Below are 20,035 nucleotides of genomic sequence, written 5' to 3' on the forward strand. Positions count from 1 at the left end.
GCAAAACAGAGCAGCGAGAGAGAGACGAGCAAGTTGTGGGAAGAAGAAGAAGATATTTCACTCATTCCCTTTTTGAGTTATATATACATACAAGCAGGTAGGAGGTTACAAACCAGCCAATCAAAAAAAAAAAGAATTGGATAGAAACTTCATAACATAATTCGTTTCTCCCTTTTTCTAGAGGCTTCTAGTAACTTCCTTATTGGAATGAGATAAACAATGTAATTCTTGGATCCAATCTTCAAATTTGAACCTTTATTTTAAACCAGAACTTTCAATACTCCCCCTCAAACTGGTGCATGCAAATCATGTATGCCCAGTTTGGATTCGATGAATTGAAATTGTTCTTTTCCAATAGCTTTTGTGAAAATATCTGCAAGTTGGTTCTTGGAAGATACATGAAGAGTTTGTAACTCTTTAGATTTGATGTAGTCACGTACCATATGAAGATCAACTTCAATGTGCTTAGTACGTTCATGGAAGATGACACAGTTGCTTGTCTTTTAGTTTTCCATGAGATTAGATTCTCACCAAGGAAAACATAATAACCTGTTGTAGATCTTCTTGTTTCCTTACATGATGCCCAGTCAGCATCACAAAAGGCTCTAATGTGTAGCTGATTTCTTGCCAATAACATTAATCCTTGACTTGATTCTTCTTGAGATACTTAACCACCCTTAAAGCCATTTCCATATGTTGTGTTCTTGGCTCTTGTATAAACCTACTAAGAATATTCACAACAAATAAGATCTCATGTCTTGTTATTGTTAAGTATATTAGTTTACCAACAAGTCTTCTGTAGGCTGAAGGCTCTTTAAGAGGTTCTCCTTCAATTGAAGTAATTGATGTTTGCTGCTTCATCGGAGTTTCAATAGGTTTTGCTTGAAGAAGACTAGTTTCTTCCAAAATGTCAAGACAGTACTTGCATTGTGACAAACAAATGCCTTCATTACTTCTTGACAATTCAATTCCCAAAAAGAATTTTAATGATCCCAGCTCCTTCATATGAAACACACTATTCAAATAACCTTTAATTTGAGCAATTTGCTTTGCGTCATCTCTCACAATGATCAAATCATCTACGTAAACTAGTATAACAGAAAATGTTTTACCTTTGCACAAGATGAAGAATGAATAATCATTTCTTGATTGAGTAAAACCAAAATCTACTAAGGCAGTAGAAAATTTCTGAAACCAATTTCTTGGTGCTTGCCTTAACCCATATAAAGACTTATGAAATTTGCAAACTCTTGTCTCCCCCTCTTTTCCATATCTGGGAGGCAACTCCATAGAAACCTGCTCATGCAAATCATATACATCCATTTGCTCAAGTATCCCATTAAACTTAACTGCAATGGATAATAAGCATCTTATATTAACTAATTTAGCTACCGGTGCAAATGTTTCATGAAAATCTACTCATTCAACTTGTGAGTAGCCCTTTGCAACAAGTCTTGCTTTATATCTCTCAACCGATCCGTCATCCTTATATTTTGTCTTGTACACCGACTTACATCTTATAGGAGTCACATCTGCAAGGAATTTAACAAGACTCCATGTACCATTTTCTTCTAGGGCCCTAATTTTTCAGCTGTCATGGCATCTTTCCAGCAAGCTAAGTGTTTTGCCTCATCATAGAAATATGGATCAGATGACTGGGATATAGACAAAAGGAAAGATTTATGTTGTGGTGAGAAATGTTTGAATGAGACAAAGTTTGAGATTGGATACATGCTGTAATGACCATTCCTTGACTTTGATGTAGCTCCTGAACCAGAAGTAGCAGCATTGCAATAAAAGTCCTTAAGCAAAACAGATGGTTTCTGAATTTGGTTAGAGCGACAAAGGCTTTGATGCTGATTTGTATCATGATCTGTTTCAGCTGAAGGGTTTGTCGATTGAAGTTCACTTGAAATGGTGTCATATTCTTTAGAAGTGAATTGAAATGGTAAGTTTTCTGATTAATCAATTTTTGTGAAGAGTTGAGGATTTTCACCTTCTTTCTCTTGAATTTCACTTTCCTTGCACATGACATCTTCGATAGGTAAAGGCACAACAAAAGTTTCTATTTCTTTCTTTGAGTTTAAAAATGGAAATACATGTTCATGAAACTTGACATCACGACTCACCATCATTTTTTTTTTGTTTTCATATTATAAATAAGATATACATTTCTACCAAAGGGGTACCATAAGAAAACAAACATATGTGCTCGTTCATCAAATTTACTGCTTGGTTTTAAATTTGTCACATAACACAAACAACCAAATGTTCTAAGATGATTATACGTTGGTTTTCTTTGAAAGAGTCTTTCATATGGTGTGACTCCATTTAACAAAGTTGAGGGAGTTCTATTTATTAAGTAAGTTGTTGTCAACACACATTCGCCCTAGAATTTTAAATGTAAATTGGCTGGAATCGAAGTGCATGAGCCATTGCTAGCATGTGTCTGTGCTTCCTCTCAACCACGCCATTTTGTTGAGGCGTATAGACACAACTCCTTTCATGTATAATTCCTCTTTGCTGAAAAAATGTTTGTAGCTCTTGAGATACAAACTCGGACCCATTATTACTCCATATTTTTAGTATTGTAATTTTAAACTGATTTTCAACCATATTACAAAACTGTTGCAGTTTGTATTGTGTCTCATACTTGTGGTGCATTAAAAACACCCATGTGAAACGTGAGTAGTCATCAACTAGACTCAAAAAATAATGAGCACCAATGAGTGAGACTTGTGAATAAGGTCCCCAAATATCACAATGCACCATTTGGAAAGGCTTTGAAGAAGAAATTTCTCTAACATTGAAAGGCAGACGAGTTTGCTTTGAAATAGAACAAATATGACATTGATTGTTCTTTAACACTATCTTAGAGTCTTGTGCAGAAAAGAGTTTATTTCTAAAGCTAGAAGGATGACCCAGGCGTAAATGCCAAAGGTCCAAGGGATCATGAGATTTGGTCGTTGTAGAAACAGTAGGTAAATGGTCATCAAAGTTAGTAGTCAAACCATTTGCAGAATTAGGACTTTGGAAGCAATATATGCCACTTCTCAGTTCAGCAGCTCCAATCTCCATCTTGGACATTTGGTCCTGTATGACACAACCACAGGTAGAGAACAAAACATCACAGTTCAACTGTTTGATTAATTGACTAAAAGATATCATATTGAAATTAAAATTTGGAATGTAATAAACATGATGTAATCTGATTGAAGGAGAGATTACAAAATCACCTTGGTAAGTTGCATGTACAATATTATTGTTGGGTAATCTGATAGGAAAACTAGTTTGAAGTTTTGAAACATTAACCATACTTGACAATGAAGATGTCATGTGATCATTGGCACCAGTGTCAATGATCCATGCATCTTTTAGAGTAACAAAAATACCTGCAAAATTTGCATAAGAGACTGGTTTCTCTCAGCAATTGAATAATCTGGGTTGTATTCTTCCATGGTGACACTTTCCTTGCTAGATTGAGCCACATTTGCCTCAAAACTTACAAAACCACCAGACACTGTAGCAGAGACGCCTTTTCCATTCGACTTTTCTCATTGCACTACACCTTGCTGTGTTTTCTCTTGTCTATGCTTAAATGTCTTAAACTCATTTGGGTAACTATGCAGTTTGTAACACTTGTCCTTTATGTGACCCATTTTATGTGTAATGTTGACATCTTTGGGTATTTCCTTTGAACATTTGATTATCATATTGAGATGCAACCAAATTGATTTGCTCTGTAGAAGGCAACAGTCTTGACTCTCGCTGCTTCTCTTCTTGCAGGATTAGAGAATATACCTTTGCTATTGGGGAAAAAGGATCCATGAGAAGGATCTGTCCTCTGATAGAGTTATATGACTCATTCAGTCTCATTAGGAACTGAATGACTCTCTCTTCCTGCTACTTATCAAAAATAATCTTCATAGTCCCACATGTGCAGACATGAAGCGGCTCATAGGAAGCTAGTTCATCCCAATAGCCTTTGAGTTTGGTGTAGTATGCATTGACACCTTGTGTCTCCTGTATGTGTCAGCTTATAGCAGATTTAATTTGATATTTTCTAGTAGTACTTTGAGTATAACGATGCTGCAAATCAGTCCATACCTCATGCGCCGTCGTTGCATATATGATGTTGTTTGCTATATCCTTCACCATAGAGTTGATTATCCAAGACAACACCATAGTATTGGATCTCCTCCATAAAATGGGCTCTCCAGATGATGGATGAGGCTCTTACAAGGACCCATCAATAAAACACAACTTGTTCTTGGCTGTTAAGGCCATCACCATTGCCCGACTCCAAGTAAGGTAGTTATCACTTGTCAATGGCTGTGAACTAGGACAGCACCAGGACTGTCTTGAGTGGTGGAGATACAGTGGATTATTGAAGCCATCGACTTGAACAGGATGATTAGCAACACACTGTTCTTTCCACTTGTATGCGATTCACCTTGAGGAACACTTTCTGGGACAATCGATGATGAAGCCATGAAGACAAAAGAACACTTCAGGTTAATGATGCTCTAATACCATGTAAGAAACGCAAGTTCGATCCACCTATATGCGATTCACCTTGAGGAACACTTTCTGGGGCAATCGATGATGAAGCCATGAAGACAAAAGAACACTTCAGGTTAATGATGCTCTAATACCATGTAAGAAACACAACATAACAAGCAAAAAGAGAGCAAAACATAGCAGCGACGAGAGAGAGACGAGCAAGTTGTGGGAAGAAGAAGATATTTCACTCGTTCCTTTTTTGAGTAATATATACATACAAGCAGGTAGGAGGTTACAAACCAGCTAATAAAAAAAAAGAATTGGACAGAAACTTTATAACAGAATTAGTTTCTCCCTTTTTTCTAGATGCTTTTAGTAACGTCCTTGTTGGAATGAGATAAACAATGCAATTCTTGGATCCAATCTTCAAATCTAAACCTTTATTTTAAACCAAAACTTTCAACAGCGACCTTCCATTGCAGACATCCATATTGCAGAAAACTCGTTGAGCGACACCTCTTCTTGACGCTGTGCAGATTCGGACGTCATGACCTTCCATTGCGGACATCCACAGGTACCAACTTGACGTTGTTCTTTCACTCACTCTCTCTCTCTCTCCCACTCTCTCGTTCCCCCTTCTCTGTGCCCAAAATGCACCGTTCCTGATATTGTAGCTCAATTTTTGCATGTTTGAAGTTGCGCTGATATTTGCTTGTTTCTGTTGGTCGTTTCTGTGTGTTCCTGTTTTCCCTTTTCTTCGTTCCAGGTTCATGCACATAATGTGTTTTAAGTGTTTGGTAAAATGTTTTCGACAATCCTGTTCATATCGTGGCTTCTGTATTTTATCTTTCTTTCACTTCCCAATTAACTGGTCTAAAAGATTCTGTAGATACAACTCCTTTTAAAAATTTATGCATTTAGGTGTTCTATATTTTGTCAAGCAGGTGCTTGTGCTTTCATTTTGGCCAAAGCAGAATGTCAAGGACATGATTTGCTTGATGTCGTGAAGAACTGGTGACTTCATTTGATATTTGGTCTTGCATGTTGATAGGGATTATCTGCGTGCAGATCTTTTGGATTTGTATCAAATGTAGGCTAGCATCCAACTGCCCATCCAAATCATTTGCCCTATGCCCTGTTTCTGCATTCCTTGAGCTTCTGATCAAATTCTCAGTGCTCACATCCCGCTGAATCAGACAGGTTCTGATGCCTGGTTGCACCAAGCTTTTCTTACCAAATTTTCTCTTGTTGACTGACTAATCCTAGGATGTGTTCAACCTGCTTCCCAACTTGCATGTTAATGAGTTGATCAAGGCATTCTCTGTGAAGGCAAATGATATGATGCTTGTGATCTACCTTTCATCCCTCATTCGGCAAATGTAGGTTTATGACAGATTCTTTGGCCAGAACACGAGAAAGCTGAAGATGTGAAGCCTATGCCAATTCCAGCAGCAGCAGGAAGCTAAGCTGCTCAGCCTTGGTCTGGATGTCTCACGGTTATTTCTGCAGCAAAGTGCTAGTTCGCAATTGCATTTTGTGCCGAAGTTGGCCGCTGCAAATTGGTGTTGGCTCTTGTGAGAATTTTGTATTGATCTTTATTTCAGAAACTACGCCCTCATGCAACTTGCCACCAGAACCAACATCCGAGTGCTTCGATGACTAGTTGATTCTAGTAGAATCGTATAACTTAGAAACTGTTAGGGCTTCCAGACGTTGGTTTTTGGTGGAATTAAATATGGATTATGACAGGAAGGCATGCTTAGGAACTGAATTTTCCACTTTTTCCATCTGTAACATCATTAAAGACTCGTATATTGTGTTTCTATGTTAAAGTATAGGCTGTGTCGGTTGCGACGTCGATTTTCTGTGTCATCTTGTATACATCCTAGGGTCTGTCATAACTGGTTCCAACTTCAGAATCTCTATGCTTCTCTTCTCTCTCTTTTCTCATTTCTTTTTTTCTCATCTTTCACATCCGATTGTTATCCCTTTTTCACCTAATTTCTCATTACCGTAACACTTCAGCGTGCCAATTTTCAATTTTATTTTTTTTTAATATATTTAACGCATCTAGTTTGTCATGAAGTTGTTCGATCTGAAATGGTAACCTTCGCCATAATTATTTTAGGTCTTGTTTGTTTTCATGTTTTCATTTTGGTGCCCATTCCATCAAATTAAAAAATAACTTTTGTGGAAACATTTTTCAACCCCATCAAACACACAACATAATTGAAATAGGCACCCACTTTCCGGTTCCATTTTTTCTGAAAAGATATTTCTAGAAACTTTTCTCCTAACTTCATATCTTCAATGCATCAAAATTTTTTAGGGGATTTGGAACCGAGAAACTGCGCAACTGAAGTCATGATAATGATAATCCACTTGAAATCGTTTAAAAAACGTTTCGTTTCTGCATAAACTCGAAGCGGTTCGACCTTGCCTCACCCTTCAAAAGGCAGGGGCATCCCACACACTTGTCGAAGGGGAAGAACGATGGAGGAGGGAGGAAAGACGGAGAAGTCCAGAGAGACCCGCCGGAGGCGAATCGTTGACAGGGGAACCGATCGTCTTGCTTTTATTACCGGCCAGATCTCCTCCATTCCTGCCACCCCGACACCACCACCACCACCTCCACCGCCAACAACGCCAAAAACTTATGAGGCCATGAGACCGTCATCTCCACGACCACCGCGGCCACCACCATCGATTCCAACAATACCAATAGCGGAAACAATAACACCGCCGCCGGCTCCATCACGACCAAGCATTCTCCACAGACTCGAGGAACAAGAGGGGCCGAAACTCCGGTCTCGGCGGGGAGATATGCGTACGTCCACCGGATTCCTGGCTTTCTTGTTCTTATCCTTCCTATGTTTCTTCTCCTTTGGTTTTTCCCTTTATAGGTGGTACCGTGGTATGCCTATTTGGCCGACATTTATTGTGAATTCTGTCGTCTTCGCTTGCTTTTCAATAAAAGTAAGTGGTTCTAGATGCCATTAGTTTCATGCTCTCTGCCTTTTCTTCTTTTTGATGTATTCCATGACCGTTTTGTATGATCTTTTTTATTGTTTTGCTTGGAAGGAAGCTACAATTTCTCTGACTTCATGCCAAAAAAAAAAAGAGTAGTCCTGCATTCTTTGGTGTTGGTTATCTAGTTTTTCTTGTTTGTAGATGCTTCATATATATATATATATATACATATATATATATATATATATATATATATATATATATATATATATATATATATATATATATATATATATATATATATTGTAATCTTCCCGTGTGGTATCAATTGGATTGGTTTTCCTTTCTTTTTCTTGCGTTTGTCGACAAAGCTACTCCTTTAGGTGCTATCATCTTCGCGGATCTTTCTGTTTTATTGCCTTTTTTTGGGTTTCTGCTATCTTTTGATAAACGACTGGTAAGCAACTAGATTTCAGAGTTTGTCTTGTTTCCTTAAGGATGACCTTGATACAAAACATGTTTTACTTTCGGATTGAACTAGTTCTTTCTTTCTTTCTTTTTTTTTTTAACCCAGTGGCAACATGTTGACATTATGACCTTTCATATGTCTAGTTACACAAATATTTTCGAGTTTTTTGAATGCTAGTTGAAATTGAACTTAAATGATAATGTCTTTTGACTTTGTTGGTCAGGTATGAAAGATCTTACAGGAAAATCTACTACAATTTTTTTTTTTTTGATGCATTGAGTTGCAGTTTATAAATCTTCACGTGCATGTATGTATTGAAGGAAAACAATTGGTTGCTTGAGATTAAAAATGCCTGCAGTAAAAGAAAAGGAAAAGTGTGTGCATTATTTTCTATGAGGTCTTTCATTATAATTCTAAGAATTGTCATGGTACTGGTTCTTGATGTTCAACTTCATGATGTTTGGTTGAGTACTGTGTTAAGTCTCAGACATACTGCATAACGGTATCCTTGCCCTGCATTTACAAGATGATGCTGAGTCACTGACACTTTAGATTCCTTTGTTGTGTTGAATTAATTGGTTCAGGTACTCTTAGGCCTTTAACCTAAGCAATAAGCATATTGTCCTGTGTTGACTTTATGAACTCCCTGTAACGTTACATGGTATTTCTGACATTCTTTTACAAAACCATTTTTTGGTGCTAAAAGAACAAATAATAAAAAAAGGATAAAATACTAATAGTTGGCTGCTAAAAATAAAAAGTAATTAGAGGATAAAATACTCATATGTTCTCTCTTGGGATCCTCATAGATTATGTCACAAGTTTGGTACCCTCTACTGTAATTAGTAGTCAAACTTCATGTGCATACACACACTTATCCAGGTATCACTATGTCTACTGCGAATGTCCTTTACAATAACATCAGTAATAAACGCATTCCAAATGTCTTAGATCGGCTAATGACACCTATAAGCATCAGTGTTTTCTCCACCTAATATAAACACATCCTTGAGGACCTATGCGACCTGGATTCATGTAGTAATGTGTTGCGGTACACTTGTTTCCACCTAAGTCACATGGGTATTCCATCTTGGGTGATGTACCCATGTCGGTATGACCATGTGTGGGTGCAGGGGCTTATGGCATGCCAGGTCTCTTTCAAGGTTCTCATTTTTCTATCTTTAGTTGCAACGAATTATGTTTGGAGTCTTTGGACAATTGCAAATTATTATTATCATATATATATATATATATATATATATATATATATATATATATATATATATATATATATATATATATATATATATATATATATATATATTATGCCTGTGCTCACATTTTTTAAAATTGCCATGTCTAAGTACTTTCATCAATGAGACTTTGGCATTCAGACAGCTGGAAGCTGGATGCAGGTGGTTGAAAACTTGAAAACAGGTGCAGCACTGGATTGGCCTTCGACATAGTCAACACCTTGTCAGGTGTAGTCCATGCACCGATGGTGATTGAGTTCACTTCTGTCTTTTCAGGATTAAACTAAAATAATTTATGTTAACAAAAGTTACAAATCACCATCTAACAGTTAGGAAAATAACAAACTCACTGGCCATCATTTGTCTTTCCACATTTCACTGCTCAACTTTCACCAAAGATCTCAAAGAGCTGCCTTCAGTCACCATCATCAGTGTAATTAAAGTTGCACACAGTTAACATAATGTTTTTCGACAATCATACCCGTGTAAACCTTTTTCGCAAATCACCACCCATCCCGTTGTCTGAAACTTGCAACCATTGTGGCCACATTGTTGTCAGAAACTTGAACCACGGTGGAACTTTTGGCAGTGGAACTACTAGGGATAGAACAGCTGATGGCAGAAACCACTTCACACGACATCCCTTACCTCAAAAAACCTATTATCCTCCTTTGATTGTTGCTCATGGTTCGATTGTTCTACCTTTTTCCTGTGGTTTTTGATGTTCTCATTTGACTTTCCAACTCAACAATTGGAGCTGCCTAATCTTCCGTTTTCTTTATTTTTTCCTTTAGGTCACGTTTGATGGCCAAGAAAAAGTGAAAAACATTGTTGGTCGAGTGTTTTTTTCCTTTTTAGTACGGATTCACCCAGCGTCATCAAACATAGCAAAAATTCCCTTGCCCAAAACGTGTTTCCAGGGTAAATTTACCTTGGAAAAAAGTCGGATCAGAGAGGGCCCGACTTTTTTTCAACGATTTTCTTTTTGCTCGTTAGGGCTTCTTCCATCGCATCCACTCTCCATCGCCACTGTCTCTTCCTCCTCTGATCGACCAAGTCATCAACGTCTTGCTCTTCTCCTTCGATTCTCTTTCTCATCACAAATCAGCCGGCGGGGCGATCGTATTTCTGTGTAGGTAAGATCGTTATACTTCCCCTCTCTTGCCCCATCTCTACTTTGTTTCTCTCCCTCTGCCTTTCCTTCTGTGTGTCCACTGCACGCATTGTGCCCATAGAAACACAACAGAAGGAGAAGATAAAATGGAGAACTGGTGATGGAGGGAAAGAGATACTGGAGTTAACGCCGTCCTCCAAAAGCGTGGTTTTTGATTGACTGTGGATTTTGACGTTTGCCTCCCTCTGTTTACTTGCTTTGTTTATCTCTGTAGTTCCTTTTTTCCTATTCTTTTCATGAAGAATGAGAAGGTGGTGGAGTCTGTGCATAAACAATTAATTTAAGCAAGGAAAAGTGTTTTTCATTGATATCTCTTCCCCGGCCAGTATAAGCAATTAATTTAAGCAAGGAAGATGAGGAATGAAATATTCTCTTATTAGTTGTTCAATGTATGTATTGCTTCTGAATACTGCACACATATGAACTTAGGATATGGCATGTTGAAATTGGCTTTTAGTGTGTACAAGATGAGCTATATGAGTCTGGTAATGCTGAATTACACGAGTGATTCAACAAGTTTGTGGCTATTTTCTTGTTATGCTATTGCTCTATGGTTGATGCTATTCTACGATCATATACTCCTACTGCACTCTTTTTTTCTGCCTCTTCATATCATAACATTTATAGTCTGATTTTTTGGCAGTAGTAAAGCACAAGAAAGGCTAGAGCGTGCATTCTAATGATATCTTATGTTGTTTATTAAATGAAAACTGATGCACACATATGTTTTCTTTAGATTATGTGCATTCTAATGACACACAAATGCATACTTTTGTATTGTTGAATCACAAGAAATGTTATATGCCATACAAAACCACGACTTGTCTAATCTAGTCAGGTGATCTATTGCACGTGTGTGTGTTATATGCAAACTTTTTGTCTTTGTTTTAGTCATTTATCTTAGCGCTTACCTTACAAGTGAAATGCAAGTTAGTATTGTCAATTTTGTTTACGCATACGTTGTCATAATGAAAATTGTAGCTGTGAAGGAATATTGTGCAAATCATTACCATGGAAGATAGTGGTCCATCAAGAGAGAATCTTACGTGGATTGAAGTAGAGATGGACTATTTAGTCCAGCTTCTTTTGGAGCAATCACACATTCCTGGTATGAAATCGGGTGGAGGTTTGAAGGCAAAAGCCTACACAGCAATAGAAAAAAGCATGATAGACCGCTTCGGAAAGGATTTCACTAAGGACAAAATTAAAAATAAATTGAAGTATACAAAACCCAACTTGCCAGTTATGAAGGAAATTTTGAATACAAGCGGGTTTGGATATGACCCCATTAACAAATGCAGTGATGTTGACCCCCAAGTTTGGAGTGAGTACATTGAGGTATGTTATAGAGATCGTAATTTTAGGTTATGTGTGACATGTCTTTTTTCTGTAAAATTTGAACCCATTGGATTTTTTTTCAGAAATACCCGAATAGAAAAAAGTACAAAAGACCAAAGTTATGGAGGTATTATGACGAGTTTGCCGAGGTATATGGTGATTCTCATGCAACTCGCAACGCAACAGAGTGACAGACACTTGCAACAACATGTTCTTAGATGAGGACACTGAACCATTCTCAACTACACCTGCTTCTCAATCGACTCCATTTTACATGCAACATGAAAGTTTACAATCATTCATACAAATGCTCCATGAAGATAGTCCTCCCATACAATCGCCAATATTTAGTTATTTACAACTCCTACAACTCAAGATCCCACAATGACAACCAACAAGATTACAAGTAGGTCTAGAAGGAACAAGTCAGCCTATGATAAAGAGTATTATAATTTGTTGCACGGTATCGCTAACGATGTGAAGACCATGACACGTGCATGTAGAGGGGTTCAATTTGTCATGTGTTGCGACATACTTCAAGAGTTGGTTAAGATTGGACAAACAGATTGTGATACACACGTGAAGAGTATTGACATGTTAGCTAAGGGCACGAAGCCCATGATCTTCGTCAATCTTCCACCTTCATAGCAGGTGTACAACTTGATATTTGAAAATACAAAAGGTAGAAGAATAGTCTTCGCAAAGTATGTTTCTCAAGCATAGAAAGAACGTGTTCATTGCATAAAGTATACAGTTGCTTCTTCTACTCTCACATGGATGCAGGAACTTGAAAATCTGTCTCAAGATAGAAACAAACATAAAAAATCAGTAAGGCACAACAAGAGCTAACATGCTTATGAACAAAAAAAAAAATTGCTACAAACAAAAAGATAAGAAACAAAAATATAGAGTATCATAGGATGAGTTGCGGACAACAGAAAAACAAAAAAATCGTCAGAAATCAGTTGGAGTCGCTAGAATGTTCAAAAGAGGGAATCAGCAGTAATTGGGGAAAATGGGTAAATCAGCAAGGGGCTTTTCAATTGAATGTTGGGAATGTCTAGTTGGAGCGTGAGGATGGAAACCCGTCGTCTAACCGATAGGTTTGCCGAAAAACGGTGTGAAATCCGGTGAAAAAGAGTGTGAAGGGCATTAGTTGATGAGAGAGTTGAGTGCACCTACCTGAACCAAGTGGACGTCGAGGAAGACCCGTGGCGTAGAGGGACTGGGCCAAAGAAGACGCGATTCACGGCGGTCGGCGATTTTGAGAACACTGGAAAGAAGAGGATTCAGGACGATTTTGAGGACGCTGGACAGAAAGTCACTTCACCTGTGAGTTTGAGGACGTTGGACAGAAGATGATTCCCTGGAATTCAACATGATTCACTGAAAATCTTCTTCAGTCATTGAAAAGGAGCTTTGTGAGAAGCAGAGGAGCCGTTGGGCAGTTGAAGGGTTTCAACGAAAATAAAACCCTTATTCGACAAGGGTTTATGTTTTTCAAGTTTTCTTTTAAATCGTTAAGAAAAGGACATATTTGTCCTCTGCATGTCCTGACTGCACCCGACTTGTCGTTGACCCGAGTCGGGTGCCCCTCCGATGCATCATCCACTTCATTGGGTGCGAAAAATTGCACTGGACACGTGTTAGCCGTGTCTAGCACCATGTCGGGCCGCACCCATCCGTGCATTCGCACCGGTGCGGGCGCAGCAGCCATTCTAACGAATCTGTGTGACATAGGTGGATGCCTCATAACAGAATGAGAAGGACTCATATGAGGGTGTGCCACAGCCAATAAAACCACTTATGCAGGAATTTACTGATGTTTTTGCTGAACCTACTGGGTTATATTTTCTGATATCAGTTTGTAGACTTCATTAAAACATTCTTTCTATTAGCTGTTTGTTTGAAATTTGAAGGTGAAATTTACTTGATGGTTGACAAAGGGAAAGGAAAGACTACTATATCAGCAATAGGATTTTCTTCATCAAGTGTAAATGTTGTAAATGTTATACAATCAAGGTCTGGCTCACAGCCTGGTTCTGTATATGCAAGTGAAGAGCAACCATTGTGGAAAGGAATTCAGGTTGTCACAAAAGATGTGCATCCATAGGCTGCGGTAGCGGTGGCAATGTACAATTTGTGTGTAAATATTGTGACGGTTCATTTGTTGGATTTGCATAAGAGTAAAAGCGCATCTATTGAAGATAGCAAATCTTGGACTTCGACCATGTAACAAAATTCCTGCAGACAAATTTAGAGAGTATATGAAGTTATAAGAGATTGTTGATCAATGCAAGAGAACAGGCGGTGGTGACAGAACCATGTATCTTATGGTTGTTGATAAGAAAAGAGAGGCCCGTGAGAATACTTTAGAGACATGTTTTAATTTAGGTGGAAGAGCAGAGTTAGATAAGCTGGGCGGTAAGTTTTTCTATTCTAGCTGCATTCCTTTCAATGTAGCTAGAAATCCCCATTGGAAGAAGTTTGTGCTTGCATTTGCGAATAGCAAATTGGTTAGATATTTACCTCCAAGCTCAGAAAGGCTACGAACATCAATTATTAGAGATGAAAAGAATGATGTTTAACAAAAATTGGCTATGACAAAGTTTAAATGAAATTTAAATGGAATAGAACTGGAACATCAATTGTTTCTTATGGGTGGACAGACATTCAAAGGCGTCTACTAATTAACTTTATTGTTGTTGCTTGTGATGAGCCAGTATTTTTTAAGACAGTTGATGCATCCGGGGAGTACAAAGATGCTGAATATTTGAAGTGGTTATTTATAGAAATCATCAAAGATGTTGGTCTTCATAAGCTAGTGCAGATCATCACGGATAATGCTGTTGCCTGTAAGAGTGTTGGCTTAAGTTTGATGAGTGAGTTTACTCATGTCTTTTGGATTCCATGTGTTGTACATACCCTGAATTTGGCATTGAAGGACATATGCACTCTACCAGATGAAGAACAAGATCCTCGAGGACATGAACTATTTTCATGGATTCAAGACATGGAAAAAGATGCAAAGAATATTAGAAATTTCATTGTCAATCACCAACATGCAATCACTCTTTGGTAGTTATTCAGATTTGAAATTATTGAAAGTTGCTGAGACATGGTTTGCTTCCATCATCGTCATGTTGAAAAGGTTCCAACGAGTAAAGGAAGCATTAGTTCATATGGTGGATATCAAAGGTTGGAATTTATATCGTGCTGAAGATGAGGTTAAAGCTCAAGCAATCAAGAACATTATTGTGGATGATAAATGGTGGGATAGGTTGACATATTTTTTGGAGTTCACAGAACCAATTTGGTGCATGTTGAGGGAAGTGGACAAGGATGAGCCTATGCTTCATAAGGTTTGTGAAATGTGGGATAATATGATTGAGCAAATTCAGTCTATAGTTTTCAAGCACGAAAAGAAATGTATTGTACTTGATAATTTAGACTTTTTTGACCGCATGCATTCAATACTAGTAGAAAGATGGGATAAGAGCAATACTCCCCTACATTGCATGGCTCATTCTTTAAATCCTAAATATTATTCAAAAAGATGGCTAGAAGGAGCTCCTTGATGTGTCCCTCTAAATCAAGATCATGAGATATCAAAGAATAGAATATCATGCATGGAGAGACTTTATTCAGATCCCTATGTTAAAAAACAAGCTAGTTATGAATATTCAAAGTTCAATGCAGGAAGATTTGAATCTAGTGATGTAGAGATAGCAAGAGAAGATGAAGAATTAAGTCCTTTTGATTGGTGGTCAACATATGGATAAAAAATGCCAACTCTCCAAGAATTGGCATCGAAATTACTTAGTCAACCTGTTAGATCATCATGTTGCGAAATGAATTGGAGCATATTTTCTCATATACATAATATTAAAAGGAATAAAATCACTAGCAAGCATGCAGAAAACCTCATTTATGTGCACTCCAATTTGCATCTATTTTCAAGAAAGGATAAAGAATATGGGTATGATACATCTATGATTCTATATTTGTTTATGTTATTTTGTTAATTCAATATTTAACTCTTTATCTTCTTCTTATAATTAAATGCAGTTGTGGATTATCTCAATATTGGGATGTGGAGGCATAAGAATTCAATTTTGATGGAGAGCGCAACTTACAAACTGCTAATCTGGATTTAGCTGATCCTGTTATTCCTATTGATTTTAGTGAAAAGGACTGAAGATAATCAAGAAATTGATGGAGGAAGATTAGAATGATGAAAAGATTAATACAAGAATGATGAATTTCATTTTATTTTTTTTAATTGTTGAATCATTTGATGAAACAATCCTTAAAACTCTAATGATCTAATCCTTGTTGATTTGTAGTGGTTATTTGTTAATTTTTATTTAAATTTTTCTGATATATATTTATACATATAATATAATATAATAATGTCTCGCCGCACCCGCACCGAAGTTTTTTGGACCTTGCCACATCCTGCACCCGCACCCCGCACCCATGTGACATAGCTCACCACCTACTGCAATTGTAAATTTACCCCAACACCAACAGGATGCAGTCACTCCCTTCAGAATTTTGCAGAGAAGGTCCACCAAGGGGAAAGGGACTTCCAATACTGATTGGCTGATCAAATGGCAAGGGCCCGAGTCTCCTTTGCCCATTTGGGGAGCTGAGTTTTGGGGAGGCTCTACTCAACTCCAACAGCGTTTTCCAGACTTTACACCTTGAGGACAAGGTTTTGCTTGCAAGATGTCACATAGGTGTGGGGTGAGTGTCGGAGCGGCACATCCCCAAAAATTTAGGTGTGGCGGTGCGGCGAGAATAGTTATTTGTTATTATTAATTTATTATTATAATATATATATATATATATATATATATATATATATATATATATATAGTCTATAGACTCTATACACTCTACACTACACACTTTATGGATAAATTATATATGAATATTATCTATTACATACTTATAAGTTATAATGTATTGTGTATATGAATGTAACGGATTAAACATTAACATGCTTACAAAGTACAAACATTAAACAAGCAAACAAGAAACACAAAACCGGGACAGAACACAGAAATGGGGAAAAAAATGCTAAACCTTCTTTTTAATGTTAAAAATTTTTAAAATAAAAAATATCAAAAAAGGACGAAAATAAGCTTGATGTGGTTTGACCGCACCCGACTCGAGTCAAATGCAAATCGGGTGCGTGTCCAAAATGGACGAAAATGATTGGGTGTGGTCAGCCGCACCCGACTCTTGTTGACTTGTGTTGGGTGCGAATACGAGCTGTACCCGCACCAGCACCCGAGTTGTGTCGACACGGGTGCGGCAGTCACTTTGCAGCGTCCGTGTGATTTAGCTTGCAAGGGAGGAGAGTCGTTAAATGATAATAGTCTCTATTAGGGTATACAATAGAATAAGGGTGTCTTTGGGTCGGGTCCATTACAGAGGATCCATTTCTGTCAGCCCATATATAAGTCTGGCTGTAATACACTAGACTTATGATTTTCTGGTTAATTAAGAATTAGGGCAGGGTAACCTAATTTGTGTGCGTGAATCTCTCTTAGTGCTTGGTGTGAACTACTTTGGCAGGTGGCGCCTGCCCAGTTACATGTATTTTTTTCACCTTCAATCGTACAATAAATTGTGAATCAAGTTAAGAGTCTGATTTTGTCTTAGTGAAGATGGCTAAGCTCCAACTTGCATTACGGGCAGCCCTAGTTGCCTAAATGTGTCACAGAAAACGTGTTTTATTAAAAAAAAGTGAAAAAAATGTTCAAAACAAGTTAGTCGAAAAAAAGGAAAAAAACACGTGTTTTAAAAAAATGCCAAATTGAAAATGTACGTGCTTTATTCACATTTTATTCCTTTTTTTTTAATTTTTTATGTTTTTTCACGTTTTTTCATTTTTTCCCTTTGTTTTCGTTTTTGTGATTTCTTCACGTTTTTTTTTGTGTTTTTTACATTTTTTCATTACCAATTTTTTATTTTCACATTTTATTTTTAGTTTTTTAGCTTTTTTAAAATTTGCCAAGATTTTTCTGAAAAAAACAACTTTGTCGTGTTATACCGAAGAAAAACCTCGCTGTTTTGTACCTGTAAACTATATTTGTGACAATGTGTGAAAGTGACTTCAACATGGTTGGGACAAGATTTGACTTTTCGTGTGATTGCTCATTTTCACACAAAATGCTACTATTCACAAACTCCTAGGAGCTTTTTTTTTTTCAATGAAAATCTTAAACTTTTGCTGTCTTCTGAACTGGGATATGTCATGGACTTGGGGAAAAGAGGGTTCCGTACCCAACACATCTCAGGTTAAAGTGCAGGTATGGTTACGCCAAGTTTTGTCAAACAAGCACATGATTATTTTGGTCCACCTATTTTTGCAACCAGACTCGAGCCAACAAAGAGTCTGCTGGTTAGGTCAAAAAAGCTTGGGTGCACAATAAGCTTTGTCTGTCCAGACTCTGGTTTCAGTCAAAGTTAACTGAGTAGATTTTTATCAAAAATTGTGCTTTCGGTGTTGGTTTTTCTTGGTAAACTTTCTCTCAATAGTATAATTGTGCAATTCATTGTTTCACTGTCTCAATTAATTAGTTGCTTGATTGTGTTATATTTTCTCATCATTGATATGTTTGATTAACTCAGAAACAGAATCACTAATTTGCTTTCTGTGAGCTTATCCATTTGTTTTTTAGACACTTTCAATGCATTTACTTGTATATTTAATTATTATTTGGTTGTTTTGTTTATTAATTACTAGTTTTGTATATATACTCACTGCACCCATGCCCCAAGTTTTTTGGAAATGGTGCACCCCACACAAGTGGCACAGGAACTGGGGCACATCAGGCAGTGTTTTGGTTTAATTTATGAAATGATTCTTCTAGCTTCTTAGAAAATCCAACTTACAGTTGAATGGAACAGCTAACCTTACATGCTATACGACCACAAGGATGGTTTAATTTTTTCTGTATAATTTTATTAGAGAAAGTGATTAATCTTATCTTATCGTTTGTCACTAATTATTCTAATTTAGCACCTTGAAGGGTGGTAGCGTATTGGGCGGCAAAGTGGTCCGGCTCTTCTAAGGACTCAAATTCGAGTTTTGGAGTGGTATTGTCACATCCTAGTGCCCTTTACGTTTGAACCGTAAAAAGTCCCGAAGCATGGTCTGTGAAAACCCACGGGGAGGCAGTGGCCTCTCTTAGGGCGGTTAAATGAACTTGAATCTGATTTAGCTTTTTGCATGACACACTATGAATTTGAATGCCACGATGATGACGTTGTAGATATCTTGCCATTGATGTAGTGGGAAGCAAAAAAGTTCTAGCTAAGCAATATTAGCAACTCCTAGTAAACTCACAGCGCTGTTATATTGATCCGAAGGATCAGAAAAACTTCGTCCTGGAAATGTTTCATGGGTAAATTTGATACATATGCTTCTTGGTTGTATGTTGTGTCAACAGTATTTGCATTTTGCTGGGTTGTGTATTGCATTGTATTGGTCGTAGATGTTATGCTCGTTTGTTTTATTGCTCAATTCTCCTTTTGGGTGGACTCGTTATAATTTTCTTGAGTTACTCCTTTGATGTTGTAGTGGTTGAGCAAGACAACGATGAAGCAGGTAGTGGCTCCATTTTGAATCATGTAGAGAAGCTAGAGGACATAAGCAGTACACTGAATTCAGATGATAATGTGCAGCCGTTGGTCCCTCCCGTTCACTATTCACGAGGCCCTACTGCCACAATCCATCCTGCCACCGCGATTCATCTTCCTAATGTATTCACAGCAAAACAAATTGTCTCCGCCATTTCTGCTACTGAGAACGTTCGTGCCACTTGTGCTGTTGTTGCTGCACTTCTGGTCATCATTGCATCTAGTCACGAGACCTCTCTGATTGCTGCCATCGTAAGATGGTTCATCCCTTTTCCACTTTATATGTTTCTGTTGACTGATATAACTATTGTTCTTGGGCATGCGTTCTCTAATGGATCCGAAAGCGGAGTACGTGAAGGAAGAAGGAATGTTGGTGCTGATGAATATGGTTTCTCAGGTCAACTTGAGAAGGCCTTGGATGTGGGTTGGGTTACGTATAGTGCAATCAGTGGATTATTCATGGATTCTAGCATATACGCAGTTCTAATGGTATGTGGACTGTCCTTGGTTCAGTGATGGTCTTAGCATTTTACATTTTCCTGTAATTTTGACATGATTGTCTGCAACCTTGTCTACAAATGTTTCTTGTTAAATAAACTATCCAAGAATGCAAAAATGCACGGTTTGATCCGTGAGTTATATTTAGTAATGAAAAGTTTTGCTAATTTGATC

General features: G+C 37.5%; 1 protein-coding gene across 1 annotated transcript; it reads left to right on the plus strand.

Moving 5' to 3' along the window:
- The first annotated feature begins 6,778 nt into the window (after window positions 1-6,778).
- On the plus strand, window positions 6,779-20,035 carry LOC116259029 (uncharacterized). The gene is made up of 2 exons (XM_031636623.2): window positions 6,779-7,330; window positions 19,305-20,035. The coding sequence occupies exons 1-2, from the start codon at window positions 6,997-6,999 to the stop codon at window positions 19,877-19,879; spliced, it is 909 nt and encodes a 302-aa protein (XP_031492483.1). The 5' UTR covers window positions 6,779-6,996; the 3' UTR covers window positions 19,880-20,035.

The sequence above is a fragment of the Nymphaea colorata genome, chromosome 8, assembly GCF_008831285.2.
Source record: "Nymphaea colorata isolate Beijing-Zhang1983 chromosome 8, ASM883128v2, whole genome shotgun sequence".
Lineage (NCBI taxonomy): Eukaryota > Viridiplantae > Streptophyta > Magnoliopsida > Nymphaeales > Nymphaeaceae > Nymphaea > Nymphaea colorata.

Coding starts and splice junctions, on each gene's coding strand:
- LOC116259029 (XM_031636623.2), top strand. CDS start 6,997: ATGGAGGAGGGAGGAAAGACGGAGAAGTCCAGAGAGACCCGCCGGAGG. Junction 7,331..19,304: donor GTCTCGGCGGGGAGATATGC/GTACGTCCACCG, acceptor TTGATGTTGTAG/TGGTTGAGCAAGACAACGAT.